At 46.4% G+C, this 23302-nt stretch overlaps 1 protein-coding gene across 4 annotated transcripts in view; it reads left to right on the forward strand.

Annotated features, from left to right (window-relative positions):
• The window catches only part of nrf1 (nuclear respiratory factor 1), a 66335-nt gene extending 44434 nt beyond the window's left edge, over window positions 1-21901 (forward strand). For 3 of the 4 annotated variants that reach the window (XM_068005194.1, XM_068005192.1, XM_068005191.1), the window contains 3 exons: window positions 953-1077; window positions 10338-10463; window positions 21358-21901. In XM_068005194.1, coding sequence (XP_067861295.1) covers window positions 953-1077; window positions 10338-10463; window positions 21358-21530 — 424 coding nt within the window. In that variant the 3' untranslated portion in view covers window positions 21531-21901. The remainder of the gene's footprint in view (window positions 1-952; window positions 1078-10337; window positions 10464-21357) is intronic. The other variant, XM_068005193.1, reaches the window with a different exon arrangement.
• Window positions 21902-23302: the final 1401 nt, after the last annotated feature.

Below are 23302 nucleotides of genomic sequence, written 5' to 3' on the forward strand. Positions count from 1 at the left end.
ATGTCTGCTCGGCTGACTTGGTAACATTCTCGCCTCTCGAGTCAGAAAGTTTGAGGTTGGACGCCCGTTTCAGGAGTTGTGCACGTAATCTAGGCAGTACTGAGGAAGTACCGCATCACAGAGGTGCTGTCCTTCAGGTCAGGTGTGCTGTCTGCCTGTTTAGGTGGACGTTAAGTTGCAATGGGAAGACAGTGGAGTGAGTATCCTGGAGAGTTCAGATCAAATGGGCCGAAAGGCCACATTCATCCAAACCCACGTTAGGATCTTGTGAAAATTGGTGGTGGGACATTCATTAAAATAAAGGGGTCTGGTATAGTTTCATTGATTTTTTTTCCTTAATAGAATACATGATGTACCGTACATACACGTGCGAGCGCACAAGCCCATGTATAGACATATATAGATGTTTTTTTATATATATATGTATTTTTATATTGGTGGAGAGACCAGAGAAGCTGGGATTGTTCTCCTTTGGGTAGAGAAAGTTAAGAGGAGATTTAATAGAGGTGTTCAAAATTATGATAGGGTAGATAAGGAGAAACTGTTTCCACTGGCAGGAGGGTCGGTGTCCAGAAGACACAGATTTAAGGTAATTGGCAAATGAACCAGGAGGGAGATTTTTATGCAGCGAGTTGTTATGATCTGGAATGCGCTGCCTGAAAGGGCGGTGGAAGTAGAATCAATGGTAACTTTCAAAAGGGAATTGGATAAATACTTGAAGGGGAAAAATGTGCAGGGCTATGGGGAAAGAGCAGGGAAGTGGGACTAATTGGATAGCTCTTTCAAAGAGCCGGCATAGGTACGATGGGCTGAATGGCCTCCTTCAGTGCCATATAATTCTATATATAAATGTGTGTGTATATTTGTACTTATGGTATATTTCTACTGGTAACTCTCGGCCATGGAGGAGTCTAGTAAGTGACCAACATGCTTTGTGTTCCTGTGTTTGCAGTGAGGCTGCCGCCCATGCTGTCGCCACACTTGCAGAAGCCACCCTGCAGGGCGGAGGGCAGATTGTGCTATCGGGAGAGACTGCCGCTGCTGTCGGAGCACTGACCGGTGTTCAGGATGCTAACGGTAAGAACTGTCATTTTTCTTTCTACGGTTTATCTTGAGCTGTGGTTGTGTTTGAAGTCTGATGTACATCCCAGAGTTCCTGGTGATGTTTCTTGGCAACTATTCGCTTTAGAGCCCTGTCCTATCTCCTTCGGCCCTATTTCTCTGTGTGCACCCTCAGTCTTCCAACACCAACCTACATCTTGTTCTCTGCCTCCTCTGCTCCACCATTAGCAGTTGCTCCTTCAACCGCCTTTGCCCACCACCACCACCACCCCCCCCCCCCCCCCCCCCCCCCGCCTTTTGGAACTTCCTCAGAATCTCTAGCTTGCCATCTCCCTCCCTGCATTCAAAGTCCTCCTCAAGACCCTTTTCTTTTGCCATGCTCTTGTTCCACTTTCTTCCCTTTGTCCCTCCTGCTTGGTGTCTGTTGTCTTTCATTCTGTAAAGTGTTCTGAGACTTGCCTCTGCACGTGAAGAGTGCAAAAGAAATGTACGGCGTTTTCTTGTTTAGGGATAAATAAATTTGTAGAACATGTAGAACATTTGTCCTTTTTGCACCAAGTTGGGCGAGAATAAATTAGACTTCAGATGTGCGTGGGACAGAATAATGAAAGAAAGTCTTACATTCATACGGCAATTAATCACTTCTCTCAAACATTGGAAAGCACTTCATATCCAATGAACTGTTTTGAAGTCCAGTGACTTGTTATGTAAGCAATGGGATGGATACCCGCGAGTGAGTTAGAGGCTGGAACTTAATCTCGGGGTTTGGCTGGTTTATGTGTTAAATAGTGCACAGCTGAGTGGTCACAGTGTGGAATCTAATTGAGGGGCTCACGTGGTTTATATATAAATTATATTGGAAAGCCCCTCTATGGCACTGCCCATTGATGCTGACACCCCATCCAACCTTCAAAACTAACCCCTGTGTTATTTACAGATGGTTCCATCTCTAATCACAAGATGAGTAGTGATGACGAATGCCCCTTTTCACTCTGCATTCCAGAATAACAAACTCTTTCTATTCCACCATCCACTGTTTCTTAAATGAGCCCAGTGTCCTGGTCTCAATCACCTTTCCTGGCGACCGGTTCACCTATGTAAAGAAATAATTCTTGAGATCTGTCCTAAACTTGGACCCTCCTGTCCCACTGCCTGGGAATATCAAAGCATTATTCAAGGTTTGCTTTCTCTACCCCATTAAGTAGCTCATCTGGCTGAGTAGCATCCCCTTTTTATCAAAGAGCCCTAGGTTATCCAGTCATTGCTCATAGCTCATCCATCTGGCACAGGAGATTAGCAAACCTAATGGAATAAAATAGATTTGGGGGAAGTGTGTTGAACTGAGAGGATTTTCAGAATTCATAATTACATCTAAAAAAAATTAATGCTGTAGTTATTTATTTTGTAAATTTGGCTGCATAAATGTCGGAGGCTGTCACTTTCATTCTCCAGGTCATCGAGGACCTGTTGGTCATGAACTGATGCCTGCAGCATTACCAGGATGAATATTTGATGATTACAAGCTGTCATGAAAGTTTTATGACCGTATCATAATAATATGATGTAAACTTCATTCATAAAATCCTTTCAACATTTCAGCGCACACAATCCATCTCGAGCGTGTCCGGCTCTTTAATCGGCCATAACTAATGAGTGAAGTGCAGCAGGCCCAATAAGGATAAGTGCTTCAAGAATTTGACACTGGCAGCAGGGAGTGAAAGAGGAGAAAAACACTTCAATTGAGTGATTAGTATAACACGTTGACTATAGAAGTTGACATCTAGGGATTATTATGATGGGTATGAAGTCTTGTTTTTGTTCAGAGTTTATTGTGGGTGTCTTTATAAAGGTTTGGGGTGTTAATGCAAGGGATAGAGTACTTTCCTATTTGGGGCACCCAGTGTCGGCCTCAAAGCTCCCAGGTGTGGAGTAACATAGTTACATGTGGAGTCTGTTTTGCCCTAACATTGCGCCTCAGTGAAAATACCAGAAAAGCACCCGTATGCCATTTTACACTGCCCACACCAGCCATCCCTGTAGTCTGAGCGAGAGTGCCAACTTGTGCCGGTTTTGTGGGGTTAAGACTGCGCTGGGTTGGGACTCCTAAACCTACTTCACGTAGTATTCTTACAACCAGCAAAGAGGGGAAACTTTGGTCCTGTAAGTCTGAGCTGGATTGGAATTCAGGTTCCAGAGGTGAAAGGACTGTGCTAGCCACCTCCACCATTCAGTCCTCCATTAGTTGACTTTAAATAAATTCACTTGATTAATGCTTCCGGATATCAATTCCTCCTTGGAACTTTGAGCTTCCCCATTATTTGGCACTATTAAAAGTATCAGGATCTGGGAGACCTGCCTTAAAAGTTGCAAAATCTTTTGACCCCATCAAATTAGCAGAGAAGAACTCCCAATGGACCAGCATGCTGTGCTGGAATTAACCTTGCCACCTGGCTGGAGGGGGGGCAGCACAAAGCAGTGAGAACTTTTTATTTTGTATTTGTTTGATCCTCAAAAGCAGAAATGCTTTCATTTATGTAAGTGCCTTGTCATGTAGAAACAGCTTGAGGCGTTTTGCACAGGGAATTACTTTCTGTTGTGTAAGCAAACGCAATGTACCAGCAGTGCCCCACAGCATCTCAAACTTGTTCTATTAAAAGGCCATGGTAACTTCAGGGGTAAATGCCAGGGTTATCCCTTAAGTGTGTCCCAGCTATATAGTTGTTTTGACTGTGACAATTTAAATATATTCTCTCAGGCTTCTCACAGCGGCCTTTATTGAATCATAGAATGATGCTGCACAGAAGGAGGCCTTTTGGCCCATTGTGCCTCTGCCAGCTCTTTGAAAGAGCGATCCAATTAGTCCCACTCCCCTGCCCTTTCCCCACAGCCCTGCAGATTTTCAAGTATTTATCCAATTCCCTTTTGAAAGTAACTATTGAATCTGCTTCCACCGCCCTTTCAGGTAGTGCATTCCAGATCACACTCGCTGCATAAAAAAATTCTCCTCATCTCGCCTCTGGTTCTTATGCCAATTACCTTTTATATTCTTCATTTTGGAGCCACATCAACGTCACATTTATTTTTGTCCCTCCGTTTTTCACATTTACATTGCCTGGAGTTTAGGCTTTGCCTGTTCCGACCTTCTAGATGCACGGCCAGGCTGATGATGGTATTGTGTGTGGTGCTGGGTCCTTTCAGGGCTCAATGTAATTACAGCAACATCGTTTAAGAGAGAAAGGAAATGAATCCCGTTTTCTTTCCTTAACCTTTCCTTCCTCCCTCTGCCCTCAAAGACTTGTACTTTCCAAAAATAGTAGTCTCTCTCTGAGGCGTGTTGCCTCTTGAGCAGTTATAAAGAGCTTTGATACAGTCCATTATCGGTCAATAGACTAAGCGGAACAACAGCTGTCACAGGCAATTGTGCCTGGCCCTGAGAGGCAGGCAGCATTCTGTGAATCTGGGCAATGGCTGGAAATGTGTAAAGCTGATCAAAAGGTCTTAGTGCGCATGCAAGAAGCTGTTAGACAATTTTGGTCCGCTGAATTCTGGAGTCTTTCAGGATGTGATGCGCTGTCTCTTCAGAGTGTGTCTCTTCTCTCTGTGTGGCTGGCTGGCTGTCTGTCTCTGTGTGGCTGGCTGGCTGTCTGGCTGTCTCTGTGTGGCTGGCTGTCTCTGTGTGGCTGGCTGGCTGTCTGTCTCTGTCTGGCTGGCTGGCTGTCTGTCTCTGTGTGGCTGGCTGGCTGTCTGTCTCTGTGTGGCTGGCTGGCTGTCTGTCTTTGTGTGGCTGGCTGGCTGTCTGTCTCTGTGTGGCTGGCTGGCTGTCTGTCTGTCTCTGTGTGGCTGGCTGGCTGTCTGTCTGTGTCTCTGTGTGGCTGTCTGTCTGTCTGTGTCTCTGTGTGGCTTTCTGTCTGTCTGTGTCTCTGTGTGGCTGTCTGTCTGTGTCTCTGTGTGGCTGGCTGTCTGTCTGTCTGTGTCTCTGTGTGGCTGGCTGTCTCGAGTGTCTGTGTCTGCGTGGGCTTTAGGGACAAAGGTCACTAAGACAGGAAATGTAACTCACATCTAAATGTACGCCTTCAATAATCCTCGTAATTCCCAGCAGTTTAATCAGCTTTTGGCCCACGTGTGGGGCTGAATCTCCGGCACGGAGACCATTTCTACCCTGGGGGGTTTATTTGAACGGGAAAAAAGGGACAGAAAGTATTGTTCAGCACAGACCCACGTCAAAATCTGGTACATATCCACCAGCAGGGAGCCAACACCCATGGATGCCTAAAGTTGCTGGCTCCCTGCTGATGTAGGCTTCCATGGTTGCTGGCTGGACTAATGATACAAACTTAGAACTGCAATGCATTAAACCTCATTCACTCTCACGTTATAGAATTCTAATGGACTCGATGGGCCGAATGGTCTCCTTCCATGCTGTAACCTTTCTATGACTCTAAACCTCACTCACTCTCACTATATAGAATTCTAGTTGAACAAACCTTTTCCATCCATTCCCGTTGTGTGGAGATCTACCAGTATGTTTATAGTGGATATGGACACTGACAAGTTTCACCTGGAGACAGTGGTGTTTTTTTTTTAAGAGGTCTAATCTGTCTCTGCAGTGTTCTTATTTCTGCTTAAATTCAGGTGGAACCAACAGTTCATTGGACCAGGGCGCAGCGATGCAACAGTAGATATTTTTAGCTACAGTTTTTAGAAATCTTGACCTTAGCGTAACCCTGATTACATTTCTAGATTTCTTGGCACAGTGGTTAATGCTTTTTATCAGGATTTGAGTGTGCTTACAGTCAACTGTATAATTAAATTAAACCTGGCTGCTCAGGGAGGTATTTTGTTCTGTTTGGAACAGTGTCCAAAATTAATCTTGTTGACTGGAGTCGTTCTCTTTGCGCCCCACCCCCCCAAATTTCTCTCCATTTCTCCCATATTCTCCATCACAACTACCCCTGATTAGCAGAAAAAATGTTCCTTTTTTTAAAAAAAAAAATGATTTTTTAAAGGATTTGATATTGGAATAGTGCAACGTGAGAGCAGCTCCCAACTTCTAGCAATCACTGCTGTCAGAGCATTCAGCAATAACCTCTGAAGGTCACTGCCGGCTAATGCAAGCCGCCCAGAGTCAAGTGTCTCCAGGTCCAGCGTACAGATTAAGCGATGTCATCACCAGTAAATGGGTGTACAGTTGCTATTTGCCTAAGACTCTCAAAACACGGTGACAGCAGAATTCACAAAGCTCATTAAGAAAGAAAAGGATAATGTGGCATTGAGTGTGCAGCATTGACACATGAATTAGTGACTGACAAGAGATATAAAAACCCGCTTCCAAAAAAAAAACAGGGGGAGAAAGAGGAGCAGCCATGTTAAATTAAAAATGAACATTCGATAATTTTGAGCATAAAGACTATTAAACCAGGGAACCCTCCCATCAATTCAGCAGCTTTTGCCGCTATAACAGTTTCTTTATCGCAAAACCTAAGTGAAGGGCCACATCCCATAGTGCGGGACGGGACTGTCAAGCGAGAGAAGACAAGGTGAATGAGGGAGGAGAGGGCAACACTGATTCGAGTTAAACTGGGACATTGAGACAAGGAGGTTTCAGTTTGAAACTAGTGAACAGCAAATTTGGGACTGATATTTGGCACAGAAAGAACAATCAACCTGTGGTACAGATCTGGGTTGGGGATCGAAGAAAAAAGTCCAGGCATCATTTAAGAAGCTGGATGTTGGGATGCGGAGGAGCAAGATGTAGGTTCTTTCTGGTTGAGTGGTAGGGTGGTCCACATTACCTTCCTGATCCCTATCTATGTATGATCAGATACTGAGCTTGGGTTTTAAAAGAAACTTTCGATTGTAGGAAGATGGGAGTACTGAGGGGGGTAAGGAATCCCACAGCTTTTAGGTCCTGGGAAAGAATGAGTTGGAGCGGAAAAGAGTGCTGTAAGTTTTGGTTTCAGCTTTCGGGGAGAAGATGTAGGATGGTTTGCTTGGAGGAAGAGCATTCAGAGAAACACTCACTGTAGATTCTGGCCTTCTCCTCCTCCCACCCCGGCCTGTTATATATTACCCCACAGTAATTGTGACCATTCATAACCATCAAAAGTGGGCTATTGGCATGCTGTAATATCCCCCACCCCCCGCAGCTCTAGCATCCGTCTGAGCATTGTCGCTGATCCAGTATAGGAACAGGAGGAGGCCAATCTGCCATTCAATTACATCATGGCCGTTCTCGGCCATCCCGTACACAGTCCACCATCCCAGCTTTGTCCGTTCATGTGGTCTCTGTCAGAAAACAGTTTGAGGTGCGTGTAAACCCTTGGATTTCCTACATTCGTCCATAGGAGCTCGCCTGAGGAGCTGTTCAGAGAATGCCAGGTGCTGTTCCACAGCCAGTGTACTTGTGTGTGTCTTCCCGAGTAACAGCTGCCTGGGCCCTAGTCATGTAATGGTGGGTGGGGGGGGGGGTGTGGGGAGAAAGAGATCTTTTACGGTTCCCTAAGGGAACAATTTTACTCAAATGTGGTTCTGTTTCGGTTGGGTAACAGGCCTCCTGTTTCCTCACCTCGCCCAACCTGTCCTGAAGGCAGGGACTCCAGTGCCCTGCCCAAGTTGCCATTCTTCACAAGTGAGCTTGAGCAGCAAGTGTCACTGGCTTATTTGTTACGGGGGGAAATCACAGCTGAGCCAATTCCTGGCCTGACCCATGGTCCATATTCACCAACATTCTACGAGTGATCAATAGAGTGTGGGCCCTGGTTTGGTTTGATTTTTATTCCAGTGAGACACTGTTTAACTATAATGCCTCCACATCAGCTAGGAGCAAAGCCTGGGATCTTCCAGGTCAGTATAGCTCTGTACTATGGCACGTGCTTCATTTACCCTCTGAGCAGTCAAAGTGCAGGATTTTCTTTCTCTTTCTCCCCCCCCCCCCCCCCCCCCCCCCCCACTCTTGAAGGGGTACTGTTGGTGTAGGTACTTTGTCCAAGTAGCTATTCATGTGCGAGGCTGTGACCCTAGGCTGTGGGTGTTAACAGGCTATTTTGCTGTGGAGGGCATCGTTGTTCCTGTCCTCACCCGTCATTCACACGTGCATACTTTCGAGGGTTACTGACATTAGCTAACTCAGCACAGACCTCCAGAATCGAACCTGGTACCTTCTGGCCTGTATAACCTCACACTGATCTAGGTACTGCCTTTAGCCACTGGGATATTAGGAGCTCCCAAAGAGAAAATTGATCAATTAAAAAATTTACCTTTATTTCCTGCATCTCCTTTTTAAAAAAAAACCTTTGGCGTGCATGCACGTGAGTGTGTTTTGGCTTGTGCATGTGGCCTTGTGCATGAGGGCTTGTGCATGCGTATGTATCTGTTATCTCCTCCCATTCTCCAATCTGCTGGTAACCTCCTGATATGCAATACTGATGCAGGATTGTTTTATCTTTGGGGTTGAAATCATTTAGCTGCAAATTAGTACCAGAGTTTCAAGCAGAGGAACAAATCCAATTCCCATTTATTCCATGAGTCGATGCAACCGTGCGTCCTCCATTAAAGAACCGCTGTCCTGGCTCAATGTCAGCCGCGTATCACACGGCATTATGCTGATGTCACTTGGACTGAGTCCCAGCTCATTCCTGGTGCGTTTTTCAGTCGATGCATTTGTCCTTTTGAGCAGCTGAGTAATCGTAGATCCGGTTTCAATTCCAGCGCTGGTTTTGTTGGAACTCTGTCTGGCCTCTTCATACAGGAGTGTGAGGTGAAGTGCTTGTACAGTACAGTATGGTGCAGCCCCACACAGGTTAGAACTGGGAAAAATAACATTACAGTCAAACTGAGTTAGTCACAACAGCACTAATAAGCAATTATAATGTGTGTTTTTGTGTGTGTGTGTGTGTGATGGAATTGGTAATGTGGAGGTTTAGGTTAAAGTCTATATTACAGTACACCATCAAAGTTAAAAAGAATAGGAAACATTGAGGTAAATGAAATGACAGGTCACACCCAAGCTTGGATTTTAATAGCCTTTGGATTGTAGGATGAAGTGAAGACTGAGGGACATGGGGCGCCAAAGCTCCATATTGAACAGGTTAAAGACAAGATTCATTTCTTTCTCTCTCCTCTTCTCCCACCCCCATCTTTTCCAAGCTTTGCATAGAAAGCTCACACTGACCGTAGTAGCTCCTGACAGCTTGGCCTTGTTCTAAGCAGCACACGTGACTGCAGTAATCTGTAGCCTGTAATCACCAGCGGAGGAGCTGCAGAACAAATCACCTCTTTGTGTCACACTGTAGATACTCAGCTCGAAACCCCCCACTCTGGCCTTTCTCTTTTATTTCTCCTTAGCTCAGTGGTAGTAGAATGAAACCAGTTGCAACAGTTGACTTTGCCTTTGTTAAAAGCAGATTCCAAAAAAGCTCTCTAATGGCTCAGAGAGTTTATCCTGTGTGGAGTTGAGCCAGGAAGGTTCCAGGTTTGATCCCTAATCTGTGCTGAGTTACCTGCTGTCAGGCCAGCATGATGGTAAGGGTATTACAGTGAGCTCAGTGTTCCTCATTTAGGGAGGGGATACTCTGCAAAGCTTCCTGCTCCTGATGAATATCCAGTGACACCCCCCACCTCAGTTGTGTGTGTGTGTGTGTGTGTGTGTGTGTGTGTGTGTGATGACCTTCATGGTTGAATAGCCTGACCATACTCACTGTCTGGGCTCACATATGGAGAATAGCCACGGGGTGACGTGCGTCCCCCAGGAATCCTCTATCTTCAGAAGGAAAGGAGACAAACTTGGGGAATAAAGTCGTGGTGATGGATAAAGTAGTAGCGTCAGGCCCCTTGCAGAAAGTCGCTGAGTGTATTTGAGTGATGGTTGGAGGCTGTAAGGAAGGCCACTTGGAGCAGCTAACATTAATGATCCATCTGCAAGGCAACAACTACTTGCTTTTACATAGTGCCTTCAACATAGTAAAACGCCCTAAGACGCTACACAAGAGCTTTATCAGACAAAATTTGACACCAAACCACATAAGGAGATATTAGGACAGGTGACCAAAAGCTTGGTCAAAGAGGTAGGTTTTAAGGAGCGTCTTAAAGGAGGAGAGAGGGAGGCGGAGAGGTCTAGTGAGGAAATTCCAGAGCTTAGGGCCTAGGCAGCTGAAGGCACGGCCACCAGTGGTGGAGCAATGAAAATCAGGGATGCTTGTGCTAGTGGTGCTGGTTTCATATTACGTGTGTCAGTGCCATTTCCATCATATTCCCCTCTCCTATTTTGCAATTCACAGTGGCCTTGTACGTTCCTGTAAAGGTTGCCGCTCCTTACCAGTTGACCGCTGCCTGCCGCAGTTCCACGGGCAGCAAACTACAGAAAGCCCCTGGGTGCAACAAACCGGATCGAGAGATCAGTATTGGTAAAGATTCAAACCTGTGATCTTTAGTTCATTTTAAAAATGCTGAATACAAGGTGGCCCAGTCTGCATGGTATCACCTAGGTCAGAGAAGGTGCATGATGTAGGAAAGTGGCCCAAAATTGAGAAAGGGGAAGAGACTGAAAATCGGTGTGACGATGTCCCAGAACAGATTGTGACCTCTCCCACGAAAAAAGATTGCTATGGTTAAAATATTCACTAATTGACACCTTATTAGCAAATTAGGTGTCTGCTTGCCCCACTGGTTGCCCTCTTGCCTCTAAATTTTTGAAGGTGACAGGACAAGTTGAGAAGGCTGTTGAAAATGTATACAGGGTCCTTGGCTTTAAAAATAGAGGCACATAGTGAAAAAAAAAGCAAGGAACTTATGCTGAACCTTTATAAAACACTGGTTAGGCCTCAGCAGGAGTGTTGTGTCCAATTCTGGGCAGCACACTTTAGGAAGGATGTCAAGGCCTTGGAGAGGGTGCAGAGGAGATTTAGTAGAATGGTGCCAGGGATGAGGGACTTCAGTTACGTGGAGAGACTGGTGAAGCTGGGATTGTTCTCCTTAGAGCAGAGAAGGTCAAAGGGAGATTTAATAGGGACATTCCAAATGAAGGGTTTTGATAGAGTAAATAAGGAGAAACTGTTTCCATTGGCAGGACGGTGGGTAACCAGAGGACACAGATTTAAGGTAATTGGCAAAAGAGCTATAGATGAGATGACAATTTTTTTTACGTGGTGAGTTATGATCTGGAATGCACTGCCTGAAAGGGCGGTGGAAGCAGATTCAATAGTAACTTTTAAAAGAGAATTGGATAAATTCTTGAGGGGAGAAAATTGCATGGCTATGGGGAAAGAGCAGGGGAGTGAGTCTTAATTGGACAGCTCTTTCAAAGAGCCAGCACAGGCATGGTGGACTGAATGGCCTCCTTCTGTGCTGCAAGATTCTCTGATTCTAAGTTAGAAGATTGAACTCTCGGCAATTGAGCCAATGGGAGAGTTCGCTAGCGAGTTAAATTGCTTCTAAATCACATGGCCTAGTGAGTAAAGGCACCATCCGGTGTCTCACTCGCCATCCATTGAGTTAATTGGGACAGTGATAGGGGCAGTACAGTTCATGTTAGTTCCCTCAGCCAAGGACCATAAACCAACCAGTAAACCAGTATTCTCGTAGAACTGTACACCACCCAAGGAGGACATTTGACCCATCTTGTCCATGCTGGCTCTTTGCTAGAACAATCAAGAACTAATCCCTCTGCTCTCTCTCCATATCCTTGTATCTTACTGCTCCAGATAACTGTCCAGTGACAGCTGGCAATGTGTGGGTGTTAGATTGCGGTTAGGATTGGGTTTGATATGATGCCCTTGGAGTCAAATATCCGGCCTGCACTCATTGTTCAGTGTTGCATGTGAAGAGAGGCACCAGAGGGCACCTGTGGAACTATACTCCAGCAACAGTTCAAACCTTCAGGAGAGGTGGGGAGAAAATCGAGGGGAGGGGAAGCAGCAAGGAAAAGATTCAACATGCAGTAGCTCTAACACAGCGCGTGGGACTTGTGACATTGTCCCTAATGTGACCATTACATGAAAATTAAAGGAGTGGAGGCTGATTATAAAGCAGGGTGATGACAATTGTACCAATTGCATTACAGCAGATTTTTTTTATCCATCTGTACATCTGAAAATAATTCCAAATGGAGACCGGTGATCAAGAGTGACAGATTTCACTGTAAAAAGAAGGCGATTAGCAGAGGAGTAATTATTGTAATCGACTCATGTGCAGATTGTGCTGCCTAGTAATCTATTGTGGGGCAGCTATTGCTGGCCATAGTTTAAGATATAGGATAATGAGCTTTGGAGCACAGACGGCTGAGAGAGGCCATTCCCAGCAATTAGCCCACTGCCTGGTTGCCTTGTAGCTGGGGCACCATAATCTCTGAATGAACCAGCGCCCGCACTGTTGTCACCAAGAGTTTAGTAAAGTGTAACAGTGGAAGTGTGAAATGCCCATGAGTAATTATTTTTTTCAACTAAATAATTTGGCAACTTTAGTGATTTTAGCAGATTCATTAATAACTTTCAAAAGGGAATTGGACAAATAATTGAAGGGGTAAAATGTGCAGGGCAATGGGAAAAGGGCAGGGGATTGGGATGAATTGAACAGCTCTTTCAAAGAGCTGACAGGGGCCAAATGGCCCCCTCCTGTGCTGTAATACTCTCTGGTTTTAATTTTACCAGGAAGGACCTTTAGGAACAGCAATTGACCCATCAAGCATGCTCCTTTATTGTGTTAGCTTTGGCAGCTCCACGTTCACTGGGAGCATGGTAGTATAGTGGTTATATTGCTGGACTAATAATCCAGAGGCCTGGATTAATAATCTGGAGAATGTGAGTTGAAATCACATTGACAATTTGTATTCAGTTTTAATAAATCTGGAAAAAAAAATTTTGAAGCTGGTATCCGTAAAAAGTGACTATGCAGCTGTCGGATTGTTGATAAAACTCAATTGAACTATTGCTCTTTAGGGAAGGAAACCTGCCATCCTTACTTGGTCTGGCTTATATGTAACTCCAGTCCTACACCAAAGTGGTTGACTCTAAACTCTCCTCTGAAGTGGCCTAGCAAGCTACTCAGTTGTCTCAAACCGTTACAACGGTTCAAGAACGAGGCCCATCACCATCTTCTCAGGGCAACCAGGTATGGAACTTGCCAGCAATGCCCACATCCCAAGAATGATTTTTTTTAAATCCCAATTTCCTAGCCATATAGTCATATCCGTTCATGCCCAAGGCAATATCTATCTCCTTTTAAACACCTCAGTTGATTCTGCATCTGTGGCTGTTTGAGATGGTGCATTCCATAGTCCCACAACCCTTTGTGTGAAGAAATATTTTCTGGCTTACTTTGAATTTTAGGACTATGTCCCTTGTTTTCCTGCTAGAAAGAAGAGCCAATTCCCTTCATTAAACATCTGATCAGATCACCCCCTCAACCTCCTCATCTGCAGGGAATGTAACCCAAGTTTACCCAGTCTCTCCTCATACCTCAGGCCTTCATCCCAGGTACAATCCAGGTAAACCATCACTGTACTTTCTCCAAGGCCAGTATATCTTTAAAGTGGGATGACAAAAGAGATCTGACCAGCTATCTATAACTGCAGTAGTAAGTTCTGCTTTTCACATTCAGTATCTCTCGTACTGAAACTCAGTATCTCATTAGCCAGCTGGCTTCCCTTCCTCCACCCTCCATAAACTTCAGTTCATCCAATACTCTGCTGCTCGTATCCTGTCCTGCACCAAGTTCCACTCATCCGTCACTCCTGTCCTTGCTGCTCTACACTGTCTCCCAGTCCTCTTACGCCTCAAATCTAAAATTCTTATCTTTGTGTTTAAATACCCTTCATGCCTTACCCCTCCCAAGCTCTGTAACCTCCTACACTCCTTCCCCTTCCCTCCTCTCCCCCCATTCCTCTGGAATTCCCTCTCTTAAACCCTCCACATCTCCACCTCCCTCTACTCCTTTAAGGCCCTCCTTAAATGCTACCTCTTTGACCAAGCTTTTGGTCACCCCTCCTAATATCTCCTCCATTGACTCGGCATCCATTTCTGTATGACTATGCCTCTGTCGAGTGCCTTGGTATGTTTTTCTACATTAAAGCACCGTAAAAATGTAAGCTGTTGTTGGGAGTGCTTTAGCTCTGTTTGGTGCTGCCATTCAGTGGCACAGAGATTGAGGAGCTTTGGGAATAGACCTGACTCTTAGATACAACTCCTAGAAAAACTTCCTCTTTCTGTGCGCACGTGAGGGATGTCAGTGCTTGGAAAAGAAAACTTTTCTATCTTTACTACCCAGCGCGGGCACCAGGCACTCCCGAGTCAGGTACAGCAGGATTAGATGTTCAGTTAAATTCCAGTCCCCTCTAATAATGTGCCTGGCCTCCAACTTCAGAAGAACAACCCACCTGTATTGCATTTGTGACATTTGTCCATTTCTAAGGTTAGACATCCTGTGGCCTCTTTAACTTGGAATGTTAATTTAGTGCCAGGTCCACACCCAATAGAAGTTGTATTTAGACTACCCCAGACTCATTCATGCAAGGTCTTTCTAGTCAGCAGACAGATGAAACATTCATCTCGTGGGCTGAATTTGAATTCAAGTCCCGAAGGTGAAAGGCCAATATCTGCCTACTGCATTGCTCAGGTTTTTTTTACTTTTCTCCTTTTATCACCCAATGTTGGCAGCAATGCTCCTAGGTCAGGTATAGAACTAACTGCAGAGTTGGAGTTCCTTCTGCTGTACTGTGTCAAACCCATTCTCAGAAAGATCGACCTCCACTGCACCAGTGTAAATGTAACCTTTCAACATCTCACGCCAGCCATTCCTTCTTTGAGTGAGCTTGCCGGTTTAGTTATGGGTATTTTCAGACTTGCACCCACGAGAAACACCTTCAACTGCCTCAACTCGTCTCATTGTACAGCCCATAGAGAGAGGAGACTTTCATCCTGTCAGGGTGGGCTGCATTCCATGAAGTGAAGGGACAGCATAGAAGCCCACTGTGTCACCCATAATGGCTTCCTGGCAACTGAGAGGCTGCTGAGATTCCTCCCAACATCGTGTGCATGCTTTCGAAGGAACAGTTAGTTTTGATGCTGACAACTGCACCGAGCTGCCCAACGGTCTCGTGTAACAATAGTTCTGTGGGGTAGAGGGACCTTTTTATTTTGTCACGACAATTTTCTTCTCCATACCTCTCCCCAAAAGTATTGACTCTGGCTAAGGGCATCCAAAACTCACCCAAGTGGCCATTCTTGTGTGACCGCCGGGCAGCTCAACCGAACCCAATTCTGTCCACGTGTACACTCCCATTAAGGTTCATGGAGAGCAATCAGGAGCTGTAACTCAGGCTGATTTCTTTTTCCATAACCCAGGCCTGCTGACGCCAATTGTAAAGCTCCTTCAGCTGCTCTAGCCGAGATGGCTAACAGCGTAGGCTTGGGACCTACCTGGTCTGTATGGTTCAGCCCACTCACCACCATCCATCAACCATCTAAGCCATAGCTTAAAACAGGCAGTCTGTTCCTGACCCAAGCTCGTCTGATGGCTAAGCTGGTTAAATCACTGTGTAGCTGAGTCACCAAGATCAATTCCCCAGTCTGCGGAGATAGCTGATCTCAGCCCTAGAGATGGTGGAGACACTATAGTTGTCCCAACACCTTTGAGCCATGAAGAGAAAAACTAGCCAGGGTTTCTGCTGTTCATCAGTATCGACAAAAACAACTTGCATTTAGATAAGCACCTTTTAACGCAGTAAAATGCCCCAAGGCGCTTCACAGGAATGTAATCAGACAAAGTTTGACACCGAGCCAAGAGATATTTGGACAGGTGACCAAAGGTTTGGTCAAAGAGGCAGGTTTTAAGGAGCGTCTTAAAGGAGGAGAGGGGGGTTTAGGGAGGGAATTCAGAGCTTAGGGCTTAGGCAGCAGAAGGCACGGCCGCCAATGGTGGAGCGATTAAAATCGGGGATGCACAAGAGGCCAGAATTATAGGAGCGCAGAGATCTCGGAGGGTTGTAGGGCTGGAGGAGGTTACAGAGATAAGGAGGGATTTGAACACATGAGAATTTTAAAATCGAGGCGTTTCCAGACCGGGAGCCAATATAGGTTAGTGAGTGGGACGGTGCAAGTTAGGATATGGGCAGCTGAGTTTTGGATGAGCTCAAGTTTGCAGAAGGTGTTAGGTGGGAGGTTGGCCAGGAGAGCATTGGAATAGTCGAGTCTGGAGGTAACAAAGGCATCCTCTGAGAAGTGTGTATGGACGTAGAATGAGGTGAGGATTGGGCGCCTGCAACGAGTAGCTTGCAGGCACTAGCTGTCGGGGTTCAGTCCTTAATAATGATCACTTGGCAAGAGTGATGGGGTGTGGAGCTATAGCCCAGGAAAGATTCAGCGCCCTCAGGGGAGGTGGTAAGGGGCAGCTGAGAAAGTTAGTGGAGAAAAAGGAAGGGACAAAAGACTTCAATTGACAAGGTTTTCTTGGTATTAGACTGCTGATCAGTGATAAGTGCTTTATGCTACTCCCTGCTGTGTTTGCTCAGCACGCTAGAGGAGCTTAAATAGCAAATCTCACTCCAGGGTAACAGCTACAGTCCAATCCACTTATTTGCAAATCTGATATCATACAAGCAGGTTCCTGATGAAGCACGTCTTTACCAAAGGCCCAGTTTGTTCCTGACCCAGGCCAGGTACTGAGAACCAATCTAACTAATTGGCCGCCTGAGGTGGGTTTCAGGACCGACTGCCAGCAAGCGAGTCTGTGCTGAGCTGTTTGGCCTTGGCTGAGCCAGTGGTTAGAGAGCTGCAACTAGAAAGGAAATGGGAAGAAGAAAAAATCAGCCTTGCAAGATTGCTATTGCTATCCAGTGATTTCCTGCAGGAAATTGCATGCGTGCGTGCACAAGAGTGAATATTGGATAAGGACAGGTTTGGGCTGGGCGTTGAGGCCCTCACAGTCGAATAGCCTGTTACTACTCACTATCTAAGCTGTGTGTGAAGAATGGCCACGTGGTTACGTTGCTAAAGGGCAACCAGTGACTGCAAAACTGTACCCCAGGAGATGTTAACACCTTCAGGAGGAGGCGAAGGAAAGACCTCTTCTTCCTGTGCCTCCCTTCCCCCCCCCTCACTCCAATGATTAGCCTCAACCCCTGTCTTGTTAAGCAGTGGCTAGTGACATCTGTAGAGGCTTTGTTGCTGAGCAATGTTATTGTGTGATTGGGTTTAATGAAAGTACTACGTCCAAGTCAGTCTGGGAGTGGAGTAATGAGCTTAAGTCCGTGGCCCATGACAAGGGAGCCGGCTGGAGTCACTGATTGAGCATCGGTCCTGCCCTATTCACAGTCGCAGCCTGACATATTTCCACACTGCTTAGGCAGGCAGTCTGATTCGCAAGCTCGTCTGGTGGGTGGAGACCAAAACTAGGGGCCATAAATATAAGATGGCCATTAATAAAACCTAATAAAGAATTCAGGAGAAACTTCTTTACCCAGAATGTGTTTAGAATATGGAATTTGCTACCACATGGTGTAGTTGAGAGGCAAATAGCATAGATGCCTTTAAGGGGAAGCTAGATAAGTACATGAGGGAGAAAGGAATAGAAGGATACACTGATAGGGGTGGATGAAATCAGGTGGGAGGAGGCTCGTGTGGAGCATAAACACCGACACAGACCAGTTGGGCCGAATGGCCTGTTTCTGTGCTGTAAATTCTATGTAATTCTTGTCATTTCACTTACCCATGGAATTTATATTTGTAAGTAATTCTCTGAGGTATAAACTGTGCTAATGGTAATTATCCAGCTCACTTTTCACTCATTAGCCAGTTCACAAAGTAGAATTAGAGGGATCGTGTCTGGAAATAACACCTCTGCAGTGATTCATCCCTCCACATGCTCCCCTTTTGCCCTGTGAACATCGAGCAAACCTGTTCATTCCTTTCCTCTTTTCACGCCGATTTCCTCTCTTCACTTGCTTTCCTAAAGACACCGCTCCCTTGCAGGGGCTGTGATTCCACCAGCACCCTGCGGTATCTCCCCAATGTGCCCATTATTAATGTGTGAGCCTTGACCGTGAATGCCAGCAACCTATTCAGTCACAAGGAGACATCACAATCACGCGCTGACCCTATCCTTCGTGGAATCATACAGCACAGAAGGAGGCCATTCAGCCCATTGTGGCATCTCTTTGAGAAAGAGCTGTCCAATTAGTCCCACTCCCCCTGCTCTTTCCGCATAGCCTATCCTTGCCCACATCTACATGTCTGCTTTCCAGGTAGCAACAGGCAGTGAGAACCGTGACTGATTCTTTCCTTCCCTTCCCCGGCCAAGGAGGTCACTGAGGTCAATTGTAGTTTCCTTGGTGAAGGTCAGCTAATTTCTGAAATGGTTTGGGGAGCCGGGATAAGGCCCAGTATAAATTATTTTCTTCTTTTCTCCGACCGTCCCGTGAAATGCAGTGTCTGAGGCGTGGTTGCAGGTGCAGGATTTACATTCCCTGGGCAGGAGTATCACATGTCCTGCTGCCCATGCCACGTTATTGTCCGTTAATAGCCCGTAGTTACAGATCCTCTTCATTTCTCCCGAGTGCTTTGATTTGGTTGTGCCAGGGTGGGGGGAGGCGAGGGAGCTTTTTATTTTTTGATATAATTTGAAAGCTTGTCAGCCCATGTCAGGATGAAGATGTCAAGATTAGCTTAATTAGAGGTTGGTCCTAGACATACAGACAGGAGCACCAAAAAAAATTAAACCCTCCGTCTGTTTACAAATTAATCATCAATTATATAACCAGTAGGATTAACTCTACTTTGCTAAATCATTCAGATGGCTAAGTCCTCCGAATCTTTCGAAATGAATTAAAAAAAAACTTGGCACAGTAAAGCCCTGCAGACCTGACTCAGCTGCAGAGGGTCAGCTAACGTTATTAAATGGGAAAGATTTTTAAAATGCGGGAATTTTTAGGTGGCCTTGTTTGCCACAAAAACTCCCTTGCGGAACCCTGTGATGGCTCAGCGAGCGAAAAGGCCGACTTGCATTTATGTAGCGCCTTTCGCGACCTCAGGTCGTCCCAAAGTGCTTTACGGCCAATGAAGTACTTTGAGGAGCTCAACCACACGGTCGAGGGTGGTCCCAGGTTATGTATTAGCTCCATGCTGGGAGTTAGCTGCTCTCAGCCAGTGGGGCAGTGAAAGGCGGTCACAATGGGTGAACTTCCCTGGGGGGTTGGGTGGGGGAGGGGGAGGGAACGTGGGGAAATCACCCAAGGTTCCCACTTGCTCTCTGTCTAGTGATACTCTGCTGGACGGCAGAAATAGGACTTGGCTTTCACACCCCTGTGGTTGGATAGTCTGCTGACGCTCACTGTCCTGCACGGAGACTAGCCATTTGGGTCAGGGGAAAAGACTCCTGTTGCCCGGTAACCAGGGGTAAACCAAGTATGCTGCATCGCAGAGCAACCTATTTTCCACGCACATTTATCCTGCTCCCTCTCCTCTCCTCCTGAAGGCATCAACTCCTTGCTGGGGTGCAGTCCCACAGCCGGGTGCCCTCCAGTACCTCACCCAGCTGCCCATTCTTCCATGTTTGAATCTTCACGGTGAATGTCAGCAGGCTGCCCGACCTCGGGTGAATTATCCCAGCTGAGCCCGATACTATCCTTGCCCAAGCTTCCAGTAGAAATCGCTGGACAGTGATCAGGAGCAGGATAGGAGTGGCTGGACAGTGATCAGGAGCAGGATAGGAGTGGCTGGACAGTGATCAGGAGCAGGATAGGAGTGGCTGGACAGTGATCAGGAGCAGGATAGGAGTGGCTGGACAGTGATCAGGAGCAGGATAGGAGTGGCTGGACAGTGATCAGGAGCAGGATAGGAGTGGCTGGACAGTGATCAGGAGCAGGATAGGAGTGGCTGGACAGTGATCAGGAGCAGGATAGGAGTTGCTATCAGGGAGCAGGATAGGGGTCTCTAGACAGGGACCAGGAGCAGGATAGGGGGTCGCTGGACAGTGATTAGGAGCAGGATAGGAGTGGCTGGATAGTGATCAGGAGCAGGATAGGAGTTGCTATCAGGGAGCAGGATAGGGGTCTCTAGACAGGGACCAGGAGCAGGATAGGGGTCGCTAGACAGGGACCAGGAGCAGGATAGGGGGTCGCTGGACAGTGATCAGGAGCAGGATAGGGGTCGCTAGACAGGGACCAGGAGCAGGATAGGGGTCGCTGGACAGTGATCAGGAGCAGGAAAGGAATCACTGGACAGTGATCAGGAGCAGGATAGGGGTCACTGGACAGTGATCAGGAGCAGGATAGGGGTCACTGGACAGTGATCAGGAGCAGGATAGGGGTCGCTGGACAGTGATCAGGAGCAGGAACCTAGGTTGGTTTTTCCCCTCCTTGACCCAGAGGCACCGCGGCCAATGGTAGATCCCTTCCGTCACCCAGGCTGCATTCAGCTAACCCAATACAGACCAGGCTGGGGGCTCACCAGCTTGTAATTAAGACCTGTTCAGCCAGCTCTTCTCAACTGTATTAGCACTAATATTACCATGGGGGAATGTTTCCTCTGTTTGTTACAAGCAAAAATGAAACAATTGTATAAAGAATTTTTTTTCCAATTTTCTTACAAATAGGCAACAGAGGAAATGAATGAATGAATTGGTCTGGAGTGTTGCCTGGTTATCTTGGGAATCAGGAAGTGTTTTTTTTAAACAGAACTTTCCCTCAGGAGATTAAACAAGTTGGAAAGAGTCCATGATAGAGTGGGTTGGGCCGTGGAAGGAGTAGGCTGGATAGACTGAGTGTCCCATCTTCCTCTTCTCACACTATCCTTCCTTATATCCCTGTAGCTGACTATCAGTCACTATGATGCTGGAGGAGTGTTGTACCCTTGACCGGGCAGAGTTCCAAATAACATTTGCTTTCAGGCTCCCTATCCCTACAATAAGGAAGGGCTTTGCTAGTCTGTTTTGATTTTTCAATGGAAGGGGAGAAAAATATGATTGGGGCTGGTACTTGATAAATACATGAGGGAGAAAGGAATCGGAGGATATGCAGATGGGGTTAGATGAAGTAGGGTGGGAGGATGTTTGTGTGGAGCATAAACACCGGCCTAGACCAGTTGGGCTGAATGACCTGTTTCTGTGCTGCAAATTGTATGCAATTCCTGTAGCTCTTAAATACACCTCCTGGCCAGTCATTCTTAGAACCTAACTCACATTTGATGGCATATTTGGAGATATCTGCAGACTGGGCTGCTTCGCCAAAAGGGGAATAGGTATTTGATGTTTGGGGGGGATGGTGCCTGCATCATTAAATGGCTGACTCTTTTCTGTTTCCTTCATTCCCAGGCCTGGTGCAGATCCCAGTGAGCATGTACCAGACAGTCGTGACCAGCCTGGCCCAGGGTAATCGGCCCGTGCAGGTTGCAATGGCCCCTGTCACCACTCGGATGACGGAAATCCAATCGTCTGGAGTGACCGTGGAAGGGCAAGCAGTGGAGGTAGTGACGCTGGAACAGTGAGGACGTCACAGACGAACGATGCAACTTCCCTGTTCCTTCAGAAGTCCGACTCTGCAGTACTGCAATCAGGTGTCTTGTGCGTTAACAGGTGGCCATGAAAATAAACGGCCCCCATGTGGGTTTAGTGTAGGGAGAGAAATGATAGAGGAAGGACTTCTCATCTCTTATATTACCTTCAGAGAGATTTCAAGCTCTTGTATTTACTGTTTTATATGGGGGGGGGAAAGAGAAAGATCAAACCTATTTGTACAAGTTTCTCTGTATTTATGCACAAAGTGTTTGTGTCTGTGACTGAAGATAGGGGTCTGGTTTATTCGTGGTCTCGATTGGGATCTTTATAAATGTGGTTCTGGTGGTTTGGATTGGCTGGAGGGAGGGTGGGAGGGAGGAGAGATAGTCTCTGCATTTTACCTCTCAATAAAAGTTGGTGTAGGACCTGAGCCCCAATCCTTTTAAAAGCGACTGTCTGGTTGGTGTGCAGCTTTTGACTTCATTGCTCTTTCACTCGTTTTAAATATTCAAGCTAAAAGTAGAAGAATTTTACATCCCTAGTCTCTGCTGGGGCTGCCGTGATCGACCTTACCGGCTTAGGCATAGAAGACCAACCATGGTCCCTGCTCCCGGTCGCTATTCAGCGACCCCCTGTTTGAGTGTGAGTCCATGCACATGTACATACGTATTGCAACATGAGGACAGGATTGGGCTCTGCTCTGGATCTCCTCTTCCCCCCCCCCCCCCCACCTTTCACAGTTTAGGCTTGGAATGGCCTCTCGAGTGAGGTACCAGAGGGTGGAAGACACACATCGAACCTTAACCCAGCCAGGACCTTCAGGAGAAGGGGAGGGGATTAAAAACTGACAGGAAAGGGAGGGTAGGGTAGGATAGGGCCCCATTCCCACCAAAGCAAACTGGGCCAGCACTTGTCCAGTGCACTAGGAATTATTTTTAATCGTTTTAATTTTTCATGAATTTTATTCATTTTCTATTAATTCCACGGGCCGTGGGTGTAAAGCCCGAGCTTCAGCGGGCCTTGGTTCAGTAGCGAACGCTGCTACTGTAAACAAATGTTGAGGAGAGCGGGGCTACTCTACCAAGAATGAGCCGGACCAGGGCTCCTGCAGCGGGGGGGGGGGGGGGGGGGGAGTGCAGTGACCTGACTAGAGACCCCGACCCCCTCACTCCCGCTGTTGGGCCATGTTCACTTAACGAGCAGTGTAACGAAACATTAAAACATTTTTAGAGAATTCGTTTTGTACTAAATTTAAACCACTGTGGGAATCAGATTAGAATGTAGCCTCGGTTAAAAAATAATGGAACCCAATACTCCTTTGTCCCAGCAGATTGTTTTCCCCCTGGTACCCCTATTTGGGGAATTTTAACCAGATATGGCAGGTCTCGGTATCATTCAAGCCATTGAATTAAATTGTTTTATTCTACAAAGTTAAACCGCACATTAGCCCTCTAAGTACTACCATTTTTTCCACTTATTTTATTTAGCTGTGAACAGTATTTTAGATTTTCCGTCAATGCGCATAAGTCGAGCCGCAGGAAATTAAAAGCCATTCCAGATCCCAGTATTTTGGTTTCAAGCCTTATTCCCAAGGATGTCCTGCTGCTTTTCTGAAGGAAAGCTTTTCTTTGTGGAATTTCTCTTCACAGCCAGAAACGTGAATTTTAAAAAATGAAATTGCAGGTGGAGCTCGAAGACGAGGTTGGGCTAAGAGGGAGGCAGTTTTAAAAAGTTGGGCTTCCTTTAGGATTGTTCAAGGCAG

Source organism: Heptranchias perlo, chromosome 24 (assembly GCF_035084215.1).
Source record: "Heptranchias perlo isolate sHepPer1 chromosome 24, sHepPer1.hap1, whole genome shotgun sequence".
NCBI lineage: Eukaryota > Metazoa > Chordata > Chondrichthyes > Hexanchiformes > Hexanchidae > Heptranchias > Heptranchias perlo.